We start from the raw sequence: 22,837 nt of genomic DNA, 5'->3' as shown, positions 1-22,837 counted from the left end.
GGAAGCATCGTTCTCTGGGTGCTCCTAGCAATCGACAGATTCGTCGGATCGTCCGCGAGAAGCCGCCGAAAGCCGTAATCAACGCCCCGGGGCCCACCGAGTGTTTCACCGACAGCGTCCATCCACTAGTGACGAAAACCGACTTTTACGAACTTTATTTCGAACTTTATCCGTGCGCTTTGGGGTGCTACCTCGTCTAACAAGTAATTTGTAAGGAAAATTTCTATGTTTAATAAACGGTTATATGGTAAACCTGTCTCAGGCAGTCAGTCTGCGCCCACACGACAGAAAGAACCGCTCGGCTGTCGAACACCTCACCCCTAATCGGCTGACCTCACAATTGTGTGGATCATGATAAGCTTTGGAAAGCCATGCAGAAGTTTGGTATCTCAGCATATTTAGTAAAGCTCATAAAGTCCTTGTACACTAATCAAGAAACCACAGAGAAGACAGCACATGGTTACCCAGACTAGCCCAAAATTAGTAAAGGTGTCTGACAGGGATATATTCTGTCACCCTATCTTTTCAACATCTACTCAAAAATAATCATGTGAAAATCTGCTTTAGAAGACCTTATAATATTCTTAATATACTGTAAGTAAATTACTGAAGAAATTCATATTCATTATTCAAACTTTAAAATTATATACAGTTTATGCTTTTCAAATATAAATGTTTTTATTTTTTAAAGTAGAAATATTGTATACATTGAAATGTGTTGTCCATAAGGATGTCCCACAGTGAAAATTTGATACTTTCAAGATCCCTCTTTCAATTACTGTCGAGGAGACAATCAGATTTGCGTTGCTCGATACAGCAGAGAAGTAAACTGAATAACTTTGAAATGATATTTAATCCACAATAACTGAAGCTGCCTACAAGGATGTCAAAAGAATATCTTAGAAAAATATCATAATCAGTTGTCAGAGCAAACCATTGAAATTACAGACTTTAAAAGGACAGCAAAAGCAGTTGTTAATTGACAAGAAGTAAAGTGACTGAATGCAGAGTTGCAACAAACACATTGGAATGAACAATGCAAACAATGTGAAATAGAATTTAGTAAAGGCTATACAAGGCTCACAGATCAGGAAGTTTAAAAAGCCATTCATGACCCATAAAGGTAATGTAAAAGATAAGTGTGAGAAGGAACTGACTGACCAACAGAGCATTAGAAACAGGTGAAAAGAATATACAGAACTATATACTTGCAGTCATGGGCCTGAACCACCACATAGAAACAGTAATCTAGATTTAGAGCCACCCATACTAAAGTCAGAAATGATCAAAGCAATGAAACAACTAGCCAAAAACAAAGCACCCAGCATAGACAACATTCCAGCAGAGTTATTACAACCACAATTTGTTAAATCCATTATGGCTTTTTGTCAGGCAATTTGGGAAGCTGCACAATGGCCACATGATTGACTTTTTTCCAATCTTTATCCCTATACTAAAGAAAGGTGACTCCGGTGACTGTGTAAATTATCGCACAATAGCCCTTATTTCACATGCAATCAAGATATTTCTCAAGATCATACAAGAAAGGTTAAGACCAATTATTGAAATGGCACTTCCAGATGTTCAAGCAAGCTTCTGATGTGGATGAGGCACATGTGATCAAATTGCAAATTTGAGGTGGATAATAGAGAAAGCTCATGAATTCCCAAAGTGCCATTCCGCATGTGCTTCATTGACTACAGCAGGACATTTGATTGTGTGAGGATCCGAACATGGGTCGACTGAGAGGTCCGAATTGTGGGTGTCGATTTAAAGTAAAAAGCTCCTTTTCAGACGCTAAGGAAACGGATTAGGTGTCTCGATTGAACAATGCAATTGGTTTTTTTCGGAAAATTAGTTAAACAATGGAAACGGAGAAATTCGAGGAAAATGCGACGAGAGAGAGGATCATATTCAGTCGCTATGTTAACCTCTCCCGCGCCCTCCATTAGGTTTCGAATTGTCACCAGGTGACAATGAGAGACCAATGGAGAGGCGACTGCTGTAAAAAAATCTATAAATTTGTGCGATTCAAGAGACGAAGGTTCTTGGTTCGTAGTTTTTGGTTCTTGGTGTTTGGATACGTAGTGTGTCGTCTCATGGACGGTCGTGCTCCAGATCTTAGAAAAAAAGAGGACATTTTGGAACATCGTGGAAGCATCGTTCTCTGGGTGCTCCTAGCAATCGACAGATTCGTCGGTTCGTCCACGAGAAGCCGCCGAAAGCCGTAATCAAACCGGCAGCGTCCATCCACTAGTGACGAAAACCGACTTTTACGAACTTTATTTCGAACTTTATCCGTGCGCTTTGGGGTGCTACCTCGTCTAACAAGTAATTTGTAAGGAAAATTTCTATGTTTAATAAACGGTTATATGGTAAACCTGTCTCAGGCAGTCAGTCTGCGCCCACACGACAGAAAGAACCGCTCGGCTGTCGAACACCTCACCCCTAATCGGCTGACCTCACAATTGTGTGGATCATGATAAGCTTTGGAAAGCCATGCAGAAGTTTGGTATCTCAGCATATTTAGTAAAGCTCATAAAGTCCTTGTACACTAATCAAGAAACCACAGAGAAGACAGCACATGGTTACCCAGACTGGCCCAAAATTAGTAAAGGTGTCTGACAGGGATATATTCTGTCACCCTATCTTTTCAACATCTACTCAAAAATAATCATGTGAAAATCTGCTTTAGAAGACCTGAAGATAGGAGTAAAGATAGGTGGCAGAAACATCAACAATCTTTGTTATGCTAATGACACAACTCTGCTCGCATAGACAGAGGATGAACTGAGACTTCTCATAGCAAATTTCAAAATTGAAAGTAAAAAATGGGCTTCCACCTCAATGTTAAATAGACGAAGGTGATGATAGCAGACAAAACAAATTGACAGTGATGGAGAAGTAACACCTGAAAACAAGAGAAGAATATCATTAGGACGAAGTGCAATGCTAAGCATGAAAAAAATTTGGAGGAGCTAGGATATTCAGATAATAACTAAATGCAGGCTTGTTCAGGCTCTTGTCATAGTCATGTATAGTTGTGAGAGTTTGACTGTAAAAAGAGCCAACAGAGGAAGGATAGATTCATTTGAGCTGTGGTGCTGGAGGAAGCTGCTTTTAATACCATGGACTGATAAGTTTTACACAGTCTAGAACAACGGTTCCCAACCTTTTTCGGGTGGCGACCCCTTTTTATAAAAGCCAAGTGACCCGCGACCCCGATACTATTGAAAAAGACATTTTTAATAAGGTAATTGAAAAAAAACAACAAAATTAGTTTTTAGTATAATTTTATTTTAAATTATGTCTAATAATTTAATGCGATTGTTGAAATTGTATATTATTAACCAGCCTTAAAATTCGCGGGTGAGTTTTTGTTAACGCCAACCTCATGTCATTCTCAACATTTAATTTATTTTTCTCAAACTCTCAACACGATTCAACCAACTGTGACGGAATAGCGTACCTAGATTACACTTATTTTAATTTTTAAAAAATACAGTCGACCCCCCTATAACACGGTAGATACGTTCCGTTTTTTATGAAATTGATGTTTTAGGAAACCTTGCCAATCACAGCCCGACATGTGTGAAGTTTACGGACTACGGCTGTTTGAAAGGTTTTCTTCCATAAAATTAATCGATTCCTAGACTAATTGACTCAACATTTCCAAAATACGTATATTTTTTTTTTGGGAATAATCCGTATAAACTACGCTATAAACAAAAAATTGTAGGATTACTTACCGAGTGTGCACCGTTTGACGTTGCCATTGCTTAAGCTTGTTTTCGTCGCGGAGCAGCGCATCAAATGGCGGCCGCGTTTTCTGATAAATTATTTTTCTGCGAAAACTTCGTTGAACTTTGGAGACATCATTAATATAAATAATTTTTATGGCCGTTGAATAAGAAATGTTTCTTTCACAAGAAATGTATAAAATTAGTGCTGTATTAGACTTACGGTACCTAATTTACATACTTTACAGACGATAGTAAACTCATCTTACTCGTCTAAACTCTCCGTAGCGTGGCGCTGGATGGCGGAAAGTAGTTTGGCTGCCCGATGACGTTTTACCGAATTATAGGAGTTTTTTTACCATGTTTATATGGACACCGTCGCAATTTTTTCACCGTTATATAGGAATCCGAACTATAGGAACCCGTGTTATAGGGGAATCGACTGTATATCAAATTATTCAAACTTCAAGACACCATTAAAAATAAAAATTGCATTATAGNTTCACCGTTATATAGGAATCCGAACTATAGGAACCCGTGTTATAGGGGAATCGACTGTATATCAAATTATTCAAACTTCAAGACACCATTAAAAATAAAAATTGCATTATAGTGAACATTTTTTTTTAGTTAACTGTATAAGTTGGCGACCCACAGAAAGCCAGTCGCGACCCCCTTCTGGGTCGCGACCCATAGGTTGGGAACCCGTGGTCTAGAACTTCCCTGTTAATCACCCTAACATATCCTTAGAAAGAAGAATAACTTTGCTCAGGCTCACTTATTTTGGCCTTGTAATGCAGTCACAGTCACTTGAAAAATCCAATGGTAAGAGAAGGCTTGGTCACGAGAATGTGCTGGCTTGATATCATCAAAATGAACACTGGAATGACTGTCAGCCAGTTGAGGGTAGCAGTACATTCTACATTCTAATAAAGAGTTAAGAGGGCTGTCTGTTTGTCACAGACTTATGCCCTGTTGAAAATGGAAAGAAGGGAAAGCATGGGGTGTGAAGTATGAAATAAAGTATGAAAGGATAGCTTGAAGGGAAGGCGTGGGACCAGAGAGCGCCTGCATCGGCAATAATTGGGATAAAAGGACAAGCAAAAAATAAAAAAATAAAATTGAGTACAAATGAGTATAAAAGGTAAGTACAGAAAAATCAAAATGTAAAAAACTATTTACAATATATACATTGCAGACTTCCGGTCGCTTTGACATAAAAATAGAGTCCAAGATGGTTGCTCCTGGTAACATCAAAACATAGAGTTGTTTACAACAATGGAACCGAGAGTGGAGCAACGTGGTAAAGGGGGGCCGTGGCGTTCCCCAATTAGAAAGATTCATCATCTGATGTATAGTCATCCGTGTTGTTTTCTTCTTCTAAGTTCTGTTCGTCGTCCTTTCTATTAAATTTTTCTTTTAGTGCATCGGTCTTGTGAATATAGTCTTCAAAAGTTTTCCAAAGCTTTTTATCCTTAAAGATGTTCTCTGCAGTTGGTGGCCAACTTGGGTTCTTTAGAAGATAGTTATGTAAAAGTTCAGAACGTTGATTATCGTATTTAGTACAATTGAAGGCAAAGTGTACGGCGTCGCCAATGTCAATGTTGTTACAGTCACACTTATTATCTTCCCTTAGGTTGAATCTATGCAAGTAGGCTGGGAAGTTCCCATGGCCTAGAATTACCTGGGTGGTGAGTTTGTTTGGCCTGTAATGTTTAGCTTGCTTACGAATTGTGACCGATGGAATAAATTGGAAGCAGTTTCTTCCTGTATCTGCAGTCTTCCATTCACTCTGCCATATTGTGTTAATGATCGAGAGCAGATACTTTTTTAGAGTAACCTCCGGAGTGCCAGTGAAAGAAGGCTTGATGTTAGCATTGGCACCTAATTTGGCCAGCTTGTCTGCGGTATCATTGCCATCATTCCCGCTATGGCCTCGTATCCAGGCAAAGGTTATCTGCCTTTTGGAGCCTAAAATCTTAGCGGCCTCAAGTAGTTTTTTTGTTAAGGTAGTTGGTCGGTTCATGTTGTTAAGACTATATAGAGAAGTTTTGCTGTCGGTCAATATATAAATGCTTCCTTTAAATTTGTCAATGTTATTGTCAATGTGTTGAATAGCCTTTAAAATTGCAAGTAACTCTGCTTGGGAGTTGGTACAATGCGGTGCTAACTTGTAATAGCACTGATATGTTGTTCTATTCTTCGAGTTTATAACTGTTAAACCTGCACCAGTTCCGTTAGCATTCCTTGAACCGTCTGTGTATATCTTCCATGCCGCTTTAATTTCTTCATCGTTTTTTTCATCCCATTGAATGTTGTAATTTAATTCTTCCGCTGGGTGCTTGAGGTATTCGTTTTTCTTAAGCTTTCTATCTATGCCGTAGTCTTTTTTGTTTACATCAATGATAGTGTTATTCTTATTTATGTCAGTGTAGATATTGTCCTCTTCCGGGATGTGATGACCAATCTGATTCTCTGCTGTAGTTAGATGCCAACTCCAAATTAGATATTTGGCCTTAAGATGGATCGGTAGGAGGTCAGCCATAACCAGTAAAGCATTAGTAGGGGCGGTGTTGTATGCTTTGCAAATTTTTATGGTAAATTTTCTCTGGACAGACGTTAACTTCCTTCTCATATGAGTATTATTAAGTGCCTCCTTCCATACCTGCACCGCATAAAGCATTGCAGGTTCCACAGCCGCTTCATAGATGGATTTAGTGTTAGTATAGTTGAGGCCCCATGCTTTTGCAGTTATCCAATTTAGAGCATTCGCTTTTTGTTCCATATGTCTGCATACAACACGGACATGCGTATGCCAATTTAATTTGTCATCAAACACTATACCCAGGTAGTTTATTTCCTGTTCCATCTTTATCTTATTCCTGTTTATAAAAATTCTAGGAGGCCGTTTTAATCTATTGCGTTTGTTCCTCCGGGTGCATACCATAGCGATTGTTTTCTCATAATTAATTGGGAGTTTATTTTCACGACTCCAGTCAAAAATTTTTTCCAATTGGTTGTTTGTGATTGCCTCTAGTTTGTCAACATTTTGATGTGTCACCATCAACAGGAGGTCATCTGCGAAAGCTTGAGTGGTGGTATTTTGATTCCCTTCCATTAGGTTAAGCAGATCATCACAAACCAGATTCCAGAGTCCAGGGCCGCTTCGCGAGCCCTGGGGGCAACCCTTATTAGTGTGCCTGGTGATGGTGAAGCTATTGGCCTTATATTTAATCACTCTGTTATTCAAGTAGTCCTGTGCAAGATAGAAAATATTTGCTGGGCAGTTTGTCTTACGTAATCTGTTTAAAATGCTCGGCCACCACAAGTGGTCAAAAGCTTTGTGAAGGGTAGCAGTACAAGATAGGAAACTGTGGATGAAGCTTGCCAAAGGGTCACCAACAATCTTGAGCAATTGAATAATGTGAGATTAGCAGTGGGCCACTGGGCTCATCCCAAATGACCACTTACTCTGCAACAGGTTGATAAAACCCAATCTCGGAGTCTGTTGGATGGCTAGAGGGCAAATCGAGTGGGGAGTGCGTTGGTAAGTCTTCAGACGTCCTTAATTGACAGGAGACAGGTTCAACAAAATAACAAAACATTTATTGAATAATTAATCTAAACTACATGAGGCGAACTTACTACTAAGGTTAAATGCGGTTATATTTAAATATTTACAGAATATGGCGACTACTTTCATAGCTATGTCGCTGACCTAATTTCTAGTTCGAGAGAGAGCGCTTTTACAAATTCTAACCCCTAAATACTTCTCAGTGGAAGGGAGAGTTGGCGAACGTCATCTATATGGAAGGGTGTGGTGTCTTCGGTGTCTTCTATCCGATGTCCTCTCTCTATAGCTGGATCAGGTCTGCTGTATGGAGGTTCGGGAGTCGAGATGGCACTATCACAAAGTATAACTTCCTATGACGAATCGCCCTGAGCTTCCGGAGATTCGAGCTTTTATATCATTCTCGTGGGAAAACTGACACTTGATTGACTTTTGTTGACGATGATGGTGCATTCTTCACACCTAAGTGTAAACTTTCTCAGCTAGTTGTTATACAATTGGTGAAATCCGATCTAGTTCAAATTCTTCGGGTTTTTTTCCGAAGATATTTACAATTAAGAGAAAATTTAGATTTTAAGAGGACCGTACAAATCCATGGTTCACATCAACAACATTAAAATTCATAAGAATCTTAAATGAACAAAACTAAATTAGGGGGACAAATATCACTATATGCAATTCAAAATCTTAACAATATTGTTATCAAACATAAGTGAAGGTAAATGATTTTTTTTAATTGGGAAAGTATCAAAATCTTTATAAAATCAGATGATGTATTCTTTCAAATGAATTTGTTAGTGCCAATTAATATCATTCATAAGATTTGTATTTATGTTTCAAAAAATTTTCATCATGCATTAAAATATAAGATAAAAAATAAATTTAATTTTTTACTTATTTTAGATCTAATCCAATATGGAATCAAGATGAAATTGTTAATAAGTGTTTTTCAGAAGAAGCTGAAAGGTTGGTAATACTGTTGTTAATAATAATATCATTTTAATTAAATTCCAATTTTGTTTCATTAAAAGAAAGGAAATTAATATTAATAGATTCGATGATATATTTTCAATATTCAGCATACATCTATGATTTGACTCTCTATTGTTTTGAACAGAACTTCATCCTCTCTAACATTCATTTAAAACTGCATTAAGTTATCTGAGATGATAACAAAAGTCTTTCCCCAGCAAATTATTTCAAAAACTAACAATTATACTGTAGATCTTTTGCCAATGTATACTATGTCACACATGCCCTATTTTCATTGGGGACAGAATTCTCTTCATTGTTTAGTGCAACATTGTCAATTACAAAATTTAAGCACATACATAACACAAATGAAATATGGGAGGGTTGGATGAACAAGCGATCTAATTTAATAGAGAATTCAAATGCTGTTAAATAAAACAGCAGTAACCAAAAACACTCCCACAATGCATTTCTGTTATGCAGTGAAGCACTTACCTGTCATATTTGACAGCTTGTTCCCAGTATCCCACTTGATATTTTGGAATACACTAAAAGGTAATTAGTAGTACATCTTAAATAGAAGGGCTCAATGGAGTAGAAATTCTTTTGAAATAATTGACTAAAAAAAACTTTTGTTACAACACTATTTCCTTACAATAGGAAAATTTAAGATAAAATATCAAATAACATGATGAAATTATATCTATACTAATATTATAAAGAGGTAATGTTTGTATGCAGCAGGTAATCTCCGAAACTACTCATCCGATTTCAAAAATTCTTTCACCAATATTTAGAATGGAACTTCAGGGTGGACATAGGCTGTATATTATTCCGTTAAACATTCATATAAATTAAATGATATCATCTATGGTTAAGGCTTTTTTGTCCAACAGATGGCGCTACGAATACGACGCCCTAAGTTTGCTTTTCTGTGAGGCATTATGCTTTTCTGTGAAAATGAACTAAAGCAGATCATCATCTATCTATCTATATAAATAAAAATGTAATGTTCGTTTGTTCCTACCGATTCCTTTGAAATTTTGACACAACGCTGCATTCGAATAGGCACGTATTTTTATATAATATACATGTCGAAATTCAACCCCACTGAAGGGAGATGGTTAGGATTAAGGCTTATGGTAAAGAACTCTGCTTCTATTTATACTATTTTAGATGCAGGTTTTTGCGTTTTTGCGTTTTTGATTGCGTTTTAATAGGGTACGTCAAGAGAATGTACACTAAGAAGAAATTTTTTGAAAAATTCCCCCCACGGGGGAAGTGTTATAAATTTATAATAGATATATTTTGAGCCACAACAACACGTGGCAGGGTCTGCTAGTATACATATAAAGAGAGAGAATATGAGTTTTCTGGAAAAATTTAATTTGAAATAAAATTGTTTTTTCATTATGGTATTTCATATTTGCATATTATTTAAACTATAGTTGTGTGTCTGTGTCTGTCTTATTCATTAACGTTTTATTTTTGTTGAACTTCAATTGAACCTGAAATCAATACTGCACTTGATTTTTTTTCTTAAATGTTGCTTCCCTCCGTTCCTCTCCTATGGGAGGTCAAAGAGCAAAATTTCCTCCTGGAACAAACCATTGCATTACCATCATTCTCTCACATTTGGAAATGCAATGAGATCGAAAATGTTCTCTACTATTTACTGAAAAGTTACAAGATGCATTATTTTAATTGAAAGGCATGACCTTCCACTGATAGTGTTCCAAATGAGTGACAAAAATAGTAAATGGTGGCTATTTGGATGGACCAGAATTTACTCAACCTGTTTAAAGGATATTGGTAATGTGATACATTTCCTCTTGGCAACTAGATGACTCTGCTGTCCTTCATAATTCAACTTACCTATGCATTAAACTTCAATGCCACTTTTTTCATTTTCACTTTCAGTAGGTCTTTTATTTTCATATGTGATTGGTAAGATTTTTGGTAGGAGAGTTTGTCTCCTCTATCAAGTTTATATCATGGGGACACACTTTCACCAACCTATCCTTTCAATGGAATATATCTTCAAAGCAGGTTAGTAGTGCCCTTAATTGTTGCCTTTGATCAACAGATAATTTCAAATCCATTGTGACTGCATTTTCATGTTCAACTCCATCTTTCTAAACCTAATAGATGGATATGGACCATCAGTGGCTCCCGCATACTATAGAAAAGGAGGGCAAGGGCATGGGCATAGCTACAAAAGAGCATTTTATGTACATTATGTATATATAGATATCATTTGATTAATGCAGTTAATTTATCCCTCAATACTAACATATATAGCAAAATCATATTAATCAAATACAGTGGTACCTCAGTATTCAACCAATTAATCAATATAATGGTGTGCATAACTAGTTTTGCCTCTCTAGCAATCAGCCCAGTTGCATACTTAACGGAAACTATATAAAATCATGATATAATGTTTGACAAGATAATGGAAACCATAAAAACATGCTAAAAATCATTCAAAAAATCATAACCTTAAAAAGGATCCAACATTTAAATAAAAACAGAATGTTAAATTCTGTATATCTATTAAAAGCAAAATGTTCTTTCAACACTGCACAGAAATAATGTAAATTTAAAAATAAATTTGACTTACAACTTAAAAATTTCAAAACAATTTTAAATGGTTTTTAAATATCAATACATCATTTTAATTTTCAATTGATTTGATTTCAATTTTAATTAATTAATTTGATTTCAATTTTAATTAATTAATTTGATTTCAATTTTAACATGTGATTATAGGGTAGAAAGATACTCTCGGGATGCCTTCTTTAATGAAACTTAAGCTGGGATAGAGACAGATAAAGACTCTCTAGGCACTTGATCACACAATATCTAAAAGCAAGATAGATAAGCATGCTTGTTGGTTGGCTACTTCCCTGTACACTCAAAGCAAGAAGGAAACAATGGTGAAGGCTATTCCAGTCCCTTCCCTACCAAGGGAAGGGACTGGAATAGCCTTCACCATTATTTGCTTGAATGTTCTGCTAAATCTCTTAATTATTTTGTTACTCTGGGGATATCTAAGAGTGGAAAATCTGATCTCAATATTCAAAAATTTGAGCAAACTCTGTGTTAAAACCACTAAAATTTATTTCTTGTTCACAGCTAACAAGTTTCAGGACATCTGAACCAAAGTGTCAACATGGCACTGGCATTAATATTATAAACCTGGAGCCATCTAGCACAGATATCAGCCAACACCAACCAACATTTTGTGGCTTTTGCCATAAAATGTTGGTTGGTGTTGGCTGATATCTGATGAGAGATCTAAAGGTCCTGTAGTGTCCATTTACACTAGATTGAATGATCATTTCAGCCTAATTAAAGATGTTATCAGAATCTTATCAAATATCCAAGATCTCAAAGCCTTGTGATACATTTTGCACAAATCTGATACTTGAACTACTATGCCAGACCAGTAGGAAGTTTTACAGATCAATCTTGTTTTTCTTTACTCTAGATACCCAGATCATAAGTCCTGATAGATCAATTGTAGCATAATAGATGATCTCATTTAGTCGACAAAGCTCTCCACAAACAGGATCCATTTTCCCTTTCTTGTCATCATCTCTGTTCTTCTAACCACTTTGGCAGTGTTGGATGCAAAGTCTTCCAAGTGGAGCAAGAATCTCACTCCCATAGGTAATGCATCTGTAACTGTACATGCTACATATGTTGGAGTACCCAGAACAGAATCTCTCCCTTGCCAAACATTCCTTTAATGTTTGGCAAGGGAGATTCTGATTCATATGTGCTGTCACTTCAAAATGCAAAAATGCACCTTGAAACTTAACTCCAACCAAATATAGACATCTCAATATTTGATTGGAATCATATCTGATGAATAACTGTAATGTTGACAATAGGATCTACTAATAGAGAAAGCAGCTTCCCTGCCCCTATCAGTGCTACATAGTCTCTGACCCTATTCTCACATTTCTCTTCATTCTTGGGTGTCTTCACATCAGATCTATACTCCACTGTTTGTATTCCATTTCCCCTTTGGAATATGTGGACAGCTGTGTGCAAAGTGGCCCAGTGGAAACATAATTAGTTGTCCATTTTTCTACCTACCAGATTACTCACTCTTGCTACAGGATTCAACTTTCATCTAGCCTCTTCTTGAAGCACATTCCTGTTTCCCTTTCCAGTAACTTTATTTGCATGACAATGTGCAGAATCTGGATGTGTCACTTGAAATTTCTTGGCAAGCACCATTAGTTTCTCCACCAGCAACCAATCTTATCCTTCTACAGCACTACATAATCTCTCAGCTTAGATTTTAGTTGGGATAGAAACTGATCCTATCAGCCACTTGTTTTGTAAATTGAGATCAAGTTTCTGAGGTCTGTTGTTCCATCTTAACAAACTGTTTTGAATACTCTTCAGGTGACAGTTTTTCCTCCATTGACAATTCCATAATCTTTTAAATTGTGTTTGGACAATCATAAGACTGCTTGCTTGCTTGCTTTCTTTTCTCATTTAGCAGTAATGCAAAATAAGAATGTGTGTTCAGGATTTGGGAGCTGGAAATATAGAAGGAAATACAGTTAGCTAAATTCCATAATGAGAGGAGACTGAAGGTGTGGATGTAGTAGTAGTCACAGTCCCAATACTGGTGAAGAGATGAGATGGACAGATAACTGTAGTGGAAGAATATGGTAGCTTTCTATTCTCTTTCTTCCTGTCAAAGCAACATAATTCAGCAATTTAGAGAGATTGTTTGCCACATACAACATTTCAAATGGTGTTCCATCCTTTCTGCTATATGCCAGTTGTTTCTATATGGCCCTTCCTGTGGGGTTTTAAAGAACTCTTCCACCCCATGAGGCTCATCCTAATTTCTTTCACAGTCAGCATCTGCATCCCATATCCCTTTGCACTCTTCTCATATGCTCTGCATCTAGGCTTTTCTTACTACTACTACTACTAATCTGATATTTGTTTCTGCCAAGCTTGTACTGTCCAAATCTGTTTAATTGAGATTAACCTACTTGGTCATTTTTATATACACAAATGTTTCTGTCTTCCTTTGAAAACATTATGTCTGCACATGTTTTATTGTTTTTTTATCTGCAGATCAGGCACATATTATTATTATCCATAGGACACATACAAAGATATAAACTGATTCTGTCAACTATGCCACTAAAAATTATTTTTTTCTTTACCTTTTTTTTTTATTAATATTTATGAATAGTGCAGATTTCTGCCTTCTGATGATTGGCTCTCTTGGGTGGACTTCAATGACTTTAGGTGCAGTCTTGATTTTGAGCTCCTCTCATCAAGTCACCTGCACCCACCTGTTGCATTAATGTTGTTTTCTCAAATCTGTAGATACATTCCATCGGTAGATGTGATAGATCTTTCTGGGAAATTGCACCAACTTCCTTTACACCAAAAATTGTGATTATTCCCTCACAAAGCAAAATTTATCTTAATGCCGATTCTTGAAATAAACACAAAAAGCTAGTATGCATTATAGAATTTATCATGATGAGTCAATCATCTAATTTCCCTTCACTACATATTTTATCAGAATGTATTTTTGTTAAATGTTTATTATACTACACTGTTTTATACAAAAATAAAGAATAAATAATGAAATATTATCAAAGTATGAAAAACAGAACATTGATATGATAGTTATAGAATTATGTTTGTTGCATCAACAGATTTGTGAAACTTTCTTATATATAAATTTTCAATAAATTAATTTTTGTTATTGAAATTCTCTTAATAGTATAAAATTAGAGATAATGCTATACAAGTTCATTAATTCTCATATTAAAAATTTTTTTTTCAGTGATAATGGAAGTCAGAATTCTTTAGATATTAATGATGTTGAACCCAACTTATGTAACAATGGTGGAAAAGATAATCCTATTTTTATACCAGACAATGAAAATGGTGAAGTTAAAAACTACAATAGTAGTCAACAAATGGACAGTTTAAATATATGTAATGAAGACCTTAAAGGAAATGAAAAAACAAATAACCTGAACAAAATGGATTTATTGAAAGCAGTCAATAACAATTGGAGAAGAAAAAATTCAAAAAACGATTTTAATACTAATTTAGCAAGTGCTCCCAGTTTTCAAGATGGAGATCTCTATTAAAAATCAAGTTCAATGGGAGAAGTGTAAATAAACTGTATTTTTAATAAATTTAATAGCTGTTAAATTTTAATTGCTTTGATAAAAGATTCCTTATGTTTATTCACTACTGGAACTTATCCTTATATAAAAGCAAATAGAATATTTCTGGCAAGAATTAAATTTTTATATGTAAATTAATATTAAAAGTTTTGACACTTGAAACATTAATAAAGTAATTTTATAACTGGATATTTTATGTCAACTAACATTAAGATCATTGATAATGTTTTTACTTTAAAATTTGCATAAATATATTTTATAATGCATATGACAGCCTAAAATCAAAATTTACAGTATATGATACAGTTACTAATCTAAAATTGAAATAATTTGCAAAATACTTTCAATTCTCTGTTCAGAATATGACAATGATTTATTAATGCATTTTAAGGCTTTGCTTTTTTTGGCAAAGGCTTTGTTTTTTTGGTACTTCTCTTTTTTTGATATTTTTCAACTACCTGCTCATTAAGATATGATGGAATTTTATCAAGCCATTTATCATTTTTGACAACATCTTTGCTAAAAAAATGAACACTCAGAGCTGTAACTAGGGTATGGCCAATGTAGCCCCCACCATAGGCGCTGATTTAATAAAGGTGCCAACAAGAAGGTTATATAATATGTATTCAAAATTAATAACACAAAAAAATTTTTATATTTATATTTATATAGTATTTAAATGTCAGATAATTTTTTACAATAGCATTTTTTTAGAATAAAATTATTTTTTTCAATAATAAAAATTAAAAAGGCGCCATTTTTATTCATGGCCATAGGCATCCAAAATCCTAGTTATGGCTCTGTGAACACTTAATAATTTAAAAGATAAGAAATGTTGACTTTATTTTTTCATTCCAACTGATTTATATACAGTAAAAACCACTTACTCCGACTCAGTCTCTTAACCACAATAAAATAATAAATAATAAACTAAAATATCACACAAAAAACAAAAATAAAATATGGTGATTAACCGTACACACTAAGTACCAATTCTTTCTATATTATCCCAGATATCTATTGAGTCTCTGCAGGTGTATTATTACACGTGTTTTTTCTTACTATGTATTTCCATGATGAAGGCAACACTGTCGCATCCTTGTAATTTAAACATCTATCCGTTAAATCATGGAAATACATCGTGGAAATACATAGTAAGAAAAAACACGCGTAATAATACACCTGCAGAGAGACAATAGATATCTGGGATAATGTAGAAAGAATTGGTACTTAGTGTGTACGATTAATCACCATATTTTATTTTCGTTCTTTGTGTGATATTTTAGTTTATTATTTTATTGTGGTTAAGCATATTCTATTGGTTTAATTTAAACATATGTTCTAATTTGGTTAATTTTGAACGTGTTCGATTTTGTATTAGAGTCGAACAATGTTAACTTGAAGGTAACATTCTATGAGCGGGGGAGGGAACCCCCCAATCGGTAGACCCCCCTTTGTGATCAATTAATGTCTAATGAACCACACTCCTACGCGCGACCCTTTACGAGATATAAGCCCCCGAAAATTCGCCTACGTCATTTCCGGTCACGTGACACCACGGTCAAAACTGGAGCCTACCATTCAAAACAAATGCGCGCGCACACCCCTCTTAAGTCTCCTCGGGCACTTCCCCGCTCCAAGGACAGCACTGCGCATGACAGCAAATCACGTGGTCTTTCCTCAGCCATAGAGATGCAGCGCGCTCCGCGGCCAATGGAGTGCCGGCCGCGGGTCTCGTGACACTCGGAACCTTCTCCCGAGTCCCCCCAAATCGGCCTTCGCGTCGCTCAGACTCGCTTTCAACTATGTATCACACGCGACTGTACGTACGTCATTTCCGGTCACGTGACTCCGATTCCGTAGCGTGTGGTTCATTAGGTACTTTTTATCACAAAGGGGGGGTCTACCGGTTGGGGGTGAAAACCCTCTCCCCCGAATCGACAGTTTTACCGGGTTTATAATTTGGGAGTTCTCGCCCCCCTCTTTACCAATTACTAATAATTATTAATAATTATATTATATAATAAAATAAATTAAAATATTGATACGATTTTTAGTTTCAGTTATAAAGATTACTTAGCAATAATTCGAATTTTTATGAATTCGTTACGCCCTCCGAAGCAGAAGTATTGCGTCCCATTACGTCGCTGTTAAAATTCTCGCGAGTGATAGGAACCGCTTCTAAAGTTTCTAACCATTTCCGGCTTAAAGCTTAGTTCACACTGAGCGAATATCGAGAGCCAATGCGAAAAGCGATTTTTATTCGCATAGCGAAATTGACCCATACAACCAAAAACGGAAAGCGATTGCGAATTTTAAGCAGCCGATTATTTGCTAGCGAGCGAAAACGTCATCTCGAAAAACAAAATGGCCACTTCTGATATTTCGTCATTAACCAGCTCCACATTTTTTTTTCATTAGGAAAAATCATCATTTCCCCTTTTGGGGATCAGTTCCGAACTTCGAAGCGATTTTCGAAATTCGCTGGAAACGACGTTGTCTGAAATGTTATTCGCTATGTTTTTCGCCTTCGCCAGCGAATCGAGCTTAGTGTGAACTATTTATAATTTATTTTGTATACTAGTACTTTCTATATATTAACAGGACTTATTATACTGGAAAATTATGGATGCAGATATCTAGACTTACAGTTCAAAATAATGTTCTTTATTTAGTTCACCTGTTTGAGGACATTATTATTAATATATATAAATAAAGAACATTATTTTAAACTGTAAGACTAGATATCTGCATCCATAATTTTCCAGTATANCTTTCAAAGTAGTCTCCTCCGCAGCATATACACTTCCACTTTTTGAAACAGTCCTGGAACGCTTTTTCCGTAATACTCATAAGCTCCTCCGTCGTTTTTTTCTATCTCTGGAATGGTGGCAAATGTTTTTCCTTTGAGCGCGTTTTTAGTTTGTTGGAGAACAGGGAAAAGTCGCATGAGACCAGGTCGGGTGGGGAAGCACACAGCGGTCTTGTTTTTGGCCAAAAGCTCATGTGTTCTGAGGGACAAATGAGCCGGCGCGTTGTCGTGGTGAAAGAACCACTCGCCGCTCCTCCAAAGTTCGGGCCGTTTTCGCCTGATTTTGTCTCTTAGGCGATTCATAACACCAGGTAGTACTCCGTGTTGATTGTCTGGCCTGTAGGTAGGTATTCGTGATGCACAACCCCCTTTGCATCGAAAAAAAACAGTCAACATCACCTTAACATTTGAGCGAACTTGTCGAGCTTTTTGAGGCGGGGGGCTGTTTCACCCACCCGTGGAAATTTTCCGTGAAGGATTTCCCAAGTTTCAAACAGAATTTCACAGAACAACGCTGTTCTTTCAAAGAGCTGATTTCCGCGGATCCGATTTTTCGCCGAACCCCACAAACACCACTTCACATAAACGGCTGTAACTAATCACCAAAACAAGATATCAACAAACGGGTTGAAGGAGTTTACTCGGGAGGTTTCCGCGGATACAACGCCTCCAAGCGAATTAAGAAATAATCAACTGGAGGCGCTCTATTCAAAAAGTTCGGGAACTTTTTGAACATCCCACGTACATTTTCTTTAGATTTTAGAATTCACAATAACCATATAAAAAGCAATATATTTTTGTTTATTATATACTGTTGTCCAACAGAAAAGTAAACTATCTTATTTACAAATCTTTTCAAAATAGACAGTTTGACCGGGCCCTTCTAAAAACCGGTCCCTAGACATTTGCCTGATTTGTCTATGCGATGATCCGGCTCTGCACGTGGACCTGGAATAGGTCTTAAAAATCTCGACGGCCACTAGTCCACTAGAGATGTTCCACTTGTGGGGTGGTAAGGATAATTTGGGCTCTGGAAAAGTCTGTCGTAATATCAGGGTGCGTCGCGTACTTGGAGAGTGCGGTACTATTCTTACCATGCTGTATATCTGATTTATGCTCACGCATCCTGACCCCTACTGAACGTTTAATAGACCCAATGTAAACCATTTCACTATCCCATCTGCTGTCACTGATAGGGACGCTATAAATGCCCGGTTGCTGTCGGGGTTAGGGAGATCTTTTCCGTTACGTAGTAGACTGAATATGGAGAGACATCCCCTGTAACTTATACCGACTCTTCGTTTCTTGGCAATTGTGGTAAATAATGGTTTCAAATGCTTAAATTGGCGTAATTTTTTAAAAATGTATTTTCAGTTTATGATAAACTTAATCCAAAAATAGGTTGCATTAAGTTTTTAAAATTATTTTATTTATTTATTTTTTAGTCTAATAATTATATACACGAGTTTTAGTATAACAATAAATGAGGTAATCATGTCAATAATGATAGGAATCATTAAAAAAATAATATATTTATTTACGTTATTTTTTAAAATATTTACATATAATAACTTATACTAAAAAATTTTTTAAATTGACGATAAAAATCTAAATTAAATTATAAATATTTTACGTGTATTTTATTTGTTATCATTTGAATTTAACTAATATAAATTCTTAATGATTAATTTCGATTCTAACTACTGATTTTTACTAATTTACATCAGGAATGATAACGTTTAAACATGCATTATTCTCCTTGTTTTATCAATATTATTTATCTTAAAGTATCGCTTTACTATTCCGCCACAGATAAAAATTTTTTTTTTATTTTATATTTTAAATAAAAATTTATATGTTAAGGTTAAAATGGAAAAATTATTAACTAAGTACATTTACGTTTGAACAATGTTAAATTTTGTACAGATATCTCTGTAATATGCTACTTTATTTTCCTGATTTTAAATTTTTTTTTTTTTACAAATTTTAGATGTTTTATATCTTCTTGAAATATCTGTAGAACGTAGACATGACGTTTCACAGAATAAAGTGTTATTCTTTTACTCTTTGCGTTCTGTAGACACTAAGAGCAGTGGCGTGTTATCCTTTGAGCAATAAAGGACAATTTCCTGGGTTCCACCAACAAGAGGCCCTAAACCAATCTTTTATAAGAAAATATTTTCCTCGAAGAAAAATTTCTGAAGTTAACAATGTACTGGTACATGGGGCCCCAATTCAAATTTTCTTAGGCCGTGAATCAATAATGCACCATTGAGTAGCCTAAGGGTCTTTTTTAAGCCCATTCTGGGATTGGCCAGACCCACAGTGGGATGGCCANCATGAGACCAGGTCGGGTGGGGAAGCACACAGCGGTCTTGTTTTTGGCCAAAAACTCGTGTGTTCTGAGGGACAAATGAGCCGGCGCGTTGTCGTGGTGAAAGAACCACTCGCCGCTCCTCCAAAGTTCGGGCCGTTTTCGCCTGATTTTGTCTCTTAGGCGATTCATAACACCAGGTAGTACTCCGTGTTGATTGTCTGGCCTGTAGGTAGGTATTCGTGATGCACAACCCCCTTTGCACCGAAAAAAAACAGTCAACATCACCTTAACATTTGAGCGAACTTGTCGAGCTTTTTGAGGCGGGGGGCTGTTTCACCCACCCGTGGAAATTTTCCGTGAAGGATTTCCCAAGTTTCAAACAGAATTTCACAGAACAACGCTGTTCTTTCAAAGAGCTGATTTCCGCGGATCCGATTTTTCGCCGAACCCCACAAACACCACTTCACATAAACGGCTGTAACTAATCACCAAAACAAGATATCAACAAACGGGTTGAAGGAGTTTACTCGGGAGGTTTCCGCGGATACAACGCCTCCAAGCGAATTAAGAAATAATCAACTGGAGGCGCTCTATTCAAAAAGTTCGGGAACTTTTTGAACATCCCACGTACATTTTCTTTAGATTTTAGAATTCACAATAACCATATAAAAAGCAATATATTTTTGTTTATTATATACTGTTGTCCAACAGAAAAGTAAACTATCTTATTTACAAATCTTTTCAAAATAGACAGTTTGACCGGGCCCTTCTAAAAACCGGTCCCTAGACATTTGCCTGATTTGTCTATGCGATGATCCGGCTCTGCACGTGGACCTGGAATAGGTCTTAAAAATCTCGACGGCCACTAGTCCACTAGAGATGTTCCACTTGTGGGGTGGTAAGGATAATTTGGGCTCTGGAAAAGTCTGTCGTAATATCAGGGTGCGTCGCGTACTTGGAGAGTGCGGTACTATTCTTACCATGCTGTATATCTGATTTATGCTCACGCATCCTGACCCCTACTGAACGTTTAATAGACCCAATGTAAACCATTTCACTATCCCATCTGCTGTCACTGATAGGGACGCTATAAATGCCCGGTTGCTGTCGGGGTTAGGGAGATCTTTTCCGTTACGTAGTAGACTGAATATGGAGAGACATCCCCTGTAACTTATACCGACTCTTCGTTTCTTGGCAATTGTGGTAAATAATGGTTTCAAATGCTTAAATTGGCGTAATTTTTTAAAAATGTATTTTCAGTTTATGATAAACTTAATCCAAAAATAGGTTGCATTAAGTTTTTAAAATTATTTTATTTATTTATTTTTTAGTCTAATAATTATATACACGAGTTTTAGTATAACAATAAATGAGGTAATCATGTCAATAATGATAGGAATCATTAAAAAAATAATATATTTATTTAAGTTATTTTTTAAAATATTTACATATAATAACTTATACTAAAAATTTTTTTAAATTGACGATAAAAATCTAAATTAAATTATAAATATTTTACGTGTATTTTATTTGTTATCATTTGAATTTAACTAATATAAATTCTTAATGATTAATTTCGATTCTAACTACTGATTTTTACTAATTTACATCAGGAATGATAACGTTTAAACATGCATTATTCTCCTTGTTTTATCAATATTATTTATCTTAAAGTATCGCTTTACTATTCCGCCACAGATAAAAATTTTTTTTTTATTTTATATTTTAAATAAAAATTTATATGTTAAGGTTAAAATGGAAAAATTATTAACTAAGTACATTTACGTTTGAACAATGTTAAATTTTGTACAGATATCTCTGTAATATGCTACTTTATTTTCCTGATTTTAAATTTTTTTTTTTTACAAATTTTACATGTTTTATATCTTCTTGAAATATCTGTAGAACGTAGACATGACGTTTCACAGAATAAAGTGTTATTCTTTTACTCTTTGCGTTCTGTAGACACTAAGAGCAGTGGCGTGTTATCCTTTGAGCAATAAAGGACAATTTCCTGGGTTCCACCAACAAGAGGCCCTAAACCAATCTTTTATAAGAAAATATTTTCCTCGAAGAAAAATTTCTGAAGTTAACAATGTACTGGTACATGGGGCCCCAATTCAAATTTTCTTAGGCCGTGAATCAATAATGCACCATTGAGTAGCCTAAGGGTCTTTTTTAAGCCCATTCTGGGATTGGCCAGACCCACAGTGGGATGGCCAAGGGTGAAGGATGGGGTCCGACATATCCGGGACAGACCGTCTCTCGAAAAAAATTCCTCCCGAGTTCGGGAACTCGGGAGGAATTTTTTTCGAGAGACGGTCTGTCCCGGATATGTCGGACCCCATCCTTCACCCTTGGCCATCCCACTGTGGGTCTGGCCAATCCCAGAATGGGCTTAAAAAAGACCCTTAGGCTACTCAATGGTGCATTATTGATTCACGGCCTAAGAAAATTTGAATTGGGGCCCCATGTACCAGTACATTGTTAACTTCAGAAATTTTTCTTCGAGGAAAATATTTTCTTATAAAAGATTGGTTTAGGGCCTCTTGTTGGTGGAACCCAGGAAATTGTCCTTTATTGCTCAAAGGATAACACGCCACTGCTCTTAGTGTCTACAGAACGCAAAGAGTAAAAGAATAACACTTTATTCTGTGAAACGTCATGTCTACGTTCTACAGATATTTCAAGAAGATATAAAACATCTAAAATTTGTAAAAAAAAAAAAATTTAAAATCAGGAAAATAAAGTAGCATATTACAGAGATATCTGTACAAAATTTAACATTGTTCAAACGTAAATGTACTTAGTTAATAATTTTTCCATTTTAACCTTAACATATAAATTTTTATTTAAAATATAAAATAAAAAAAAAATTTTTATCTGTGGCGGAATAGTAAAGCGATACTTTAAGATAAATAATATTGATAAAACAAGGAGAATAATGCATGTTTAAACGTTATCATTCCTGATGTAAATTAGTAAAAATCAGTAGTTAGAATCGAAATTAATCATTAAGAATTTATATTAGTTAAATTCAAATGATAACAAATAAAATACACGTAAAATATTTATAATTTAATTTAGATTTTTATCGTCAATTTAAAAAAATTTTTAGTATAAGTTATTATATGTAAATATTTTAAAAAATAACTTAAATAAATATATTATTTTTTTAATGATTCCTATCATTATTGACATGATTACCTCATTTATTGTTATACTAAAACTCGT

At 35.5% G+C, this 22,837-nt stretch overlaps 1 protein-coding gene across 1 annotated transcript; it reads right to left on the bottom strand.

Moving 5' to 3' along the window:
* Positions 1-4,312: 4,312 nt before the first annotated feature.
* On the bottom strand, positions 4,313-8,264 carry LOC111614364. Its single transcript, XM_023355738.1, has one exon. The coding sequence runs from the start codon at positions 6,856-6,858 to the stop codon at positions 5,071-5,073; it is 1,788 nt and encodes a 595-aa protein (XP_023211506.1). The 5' UTR covers positions 6,859-8,264; the 3' UTR covers positions 4,313-5,070.
* Between the last annotated feature and the right edge of the window lie 14,573 nt (positions 8,265-22,837).

This window comes from Centruroides sculpturatus, unplaced genomic scaffold (assembly GCF_000671375.1).
Source record: "Centruroides sculpturatus isolate CEXI.00-Female unplaced genomic scaffold, Cexi_2.0 scaffold1920, whole genome shotgun sequence".
In the NCBI taxonomy this organism is placed as follows: domain Eukaryota; kingdom Metazoa; phylum Arthropoda; class Arachnida; order Scorpiones; family Buthidae; genus Centruroides; species Centruroides sculpturatus.
Note: the sequence above shows the minus strand (reverse complement) of the source record. Positions and strands in the feature narration are given on the sequence as shown.

What these genes read in the sequence shown, in the direction of transcription:
- LOC111614364 (XM_023355738.1), bottom strand. Translation starts at nt 6,858, where the DNA reads ATGGAAGGGAATCAAAATACCACCACTCAAGCTTTCGCAGATGACCTC.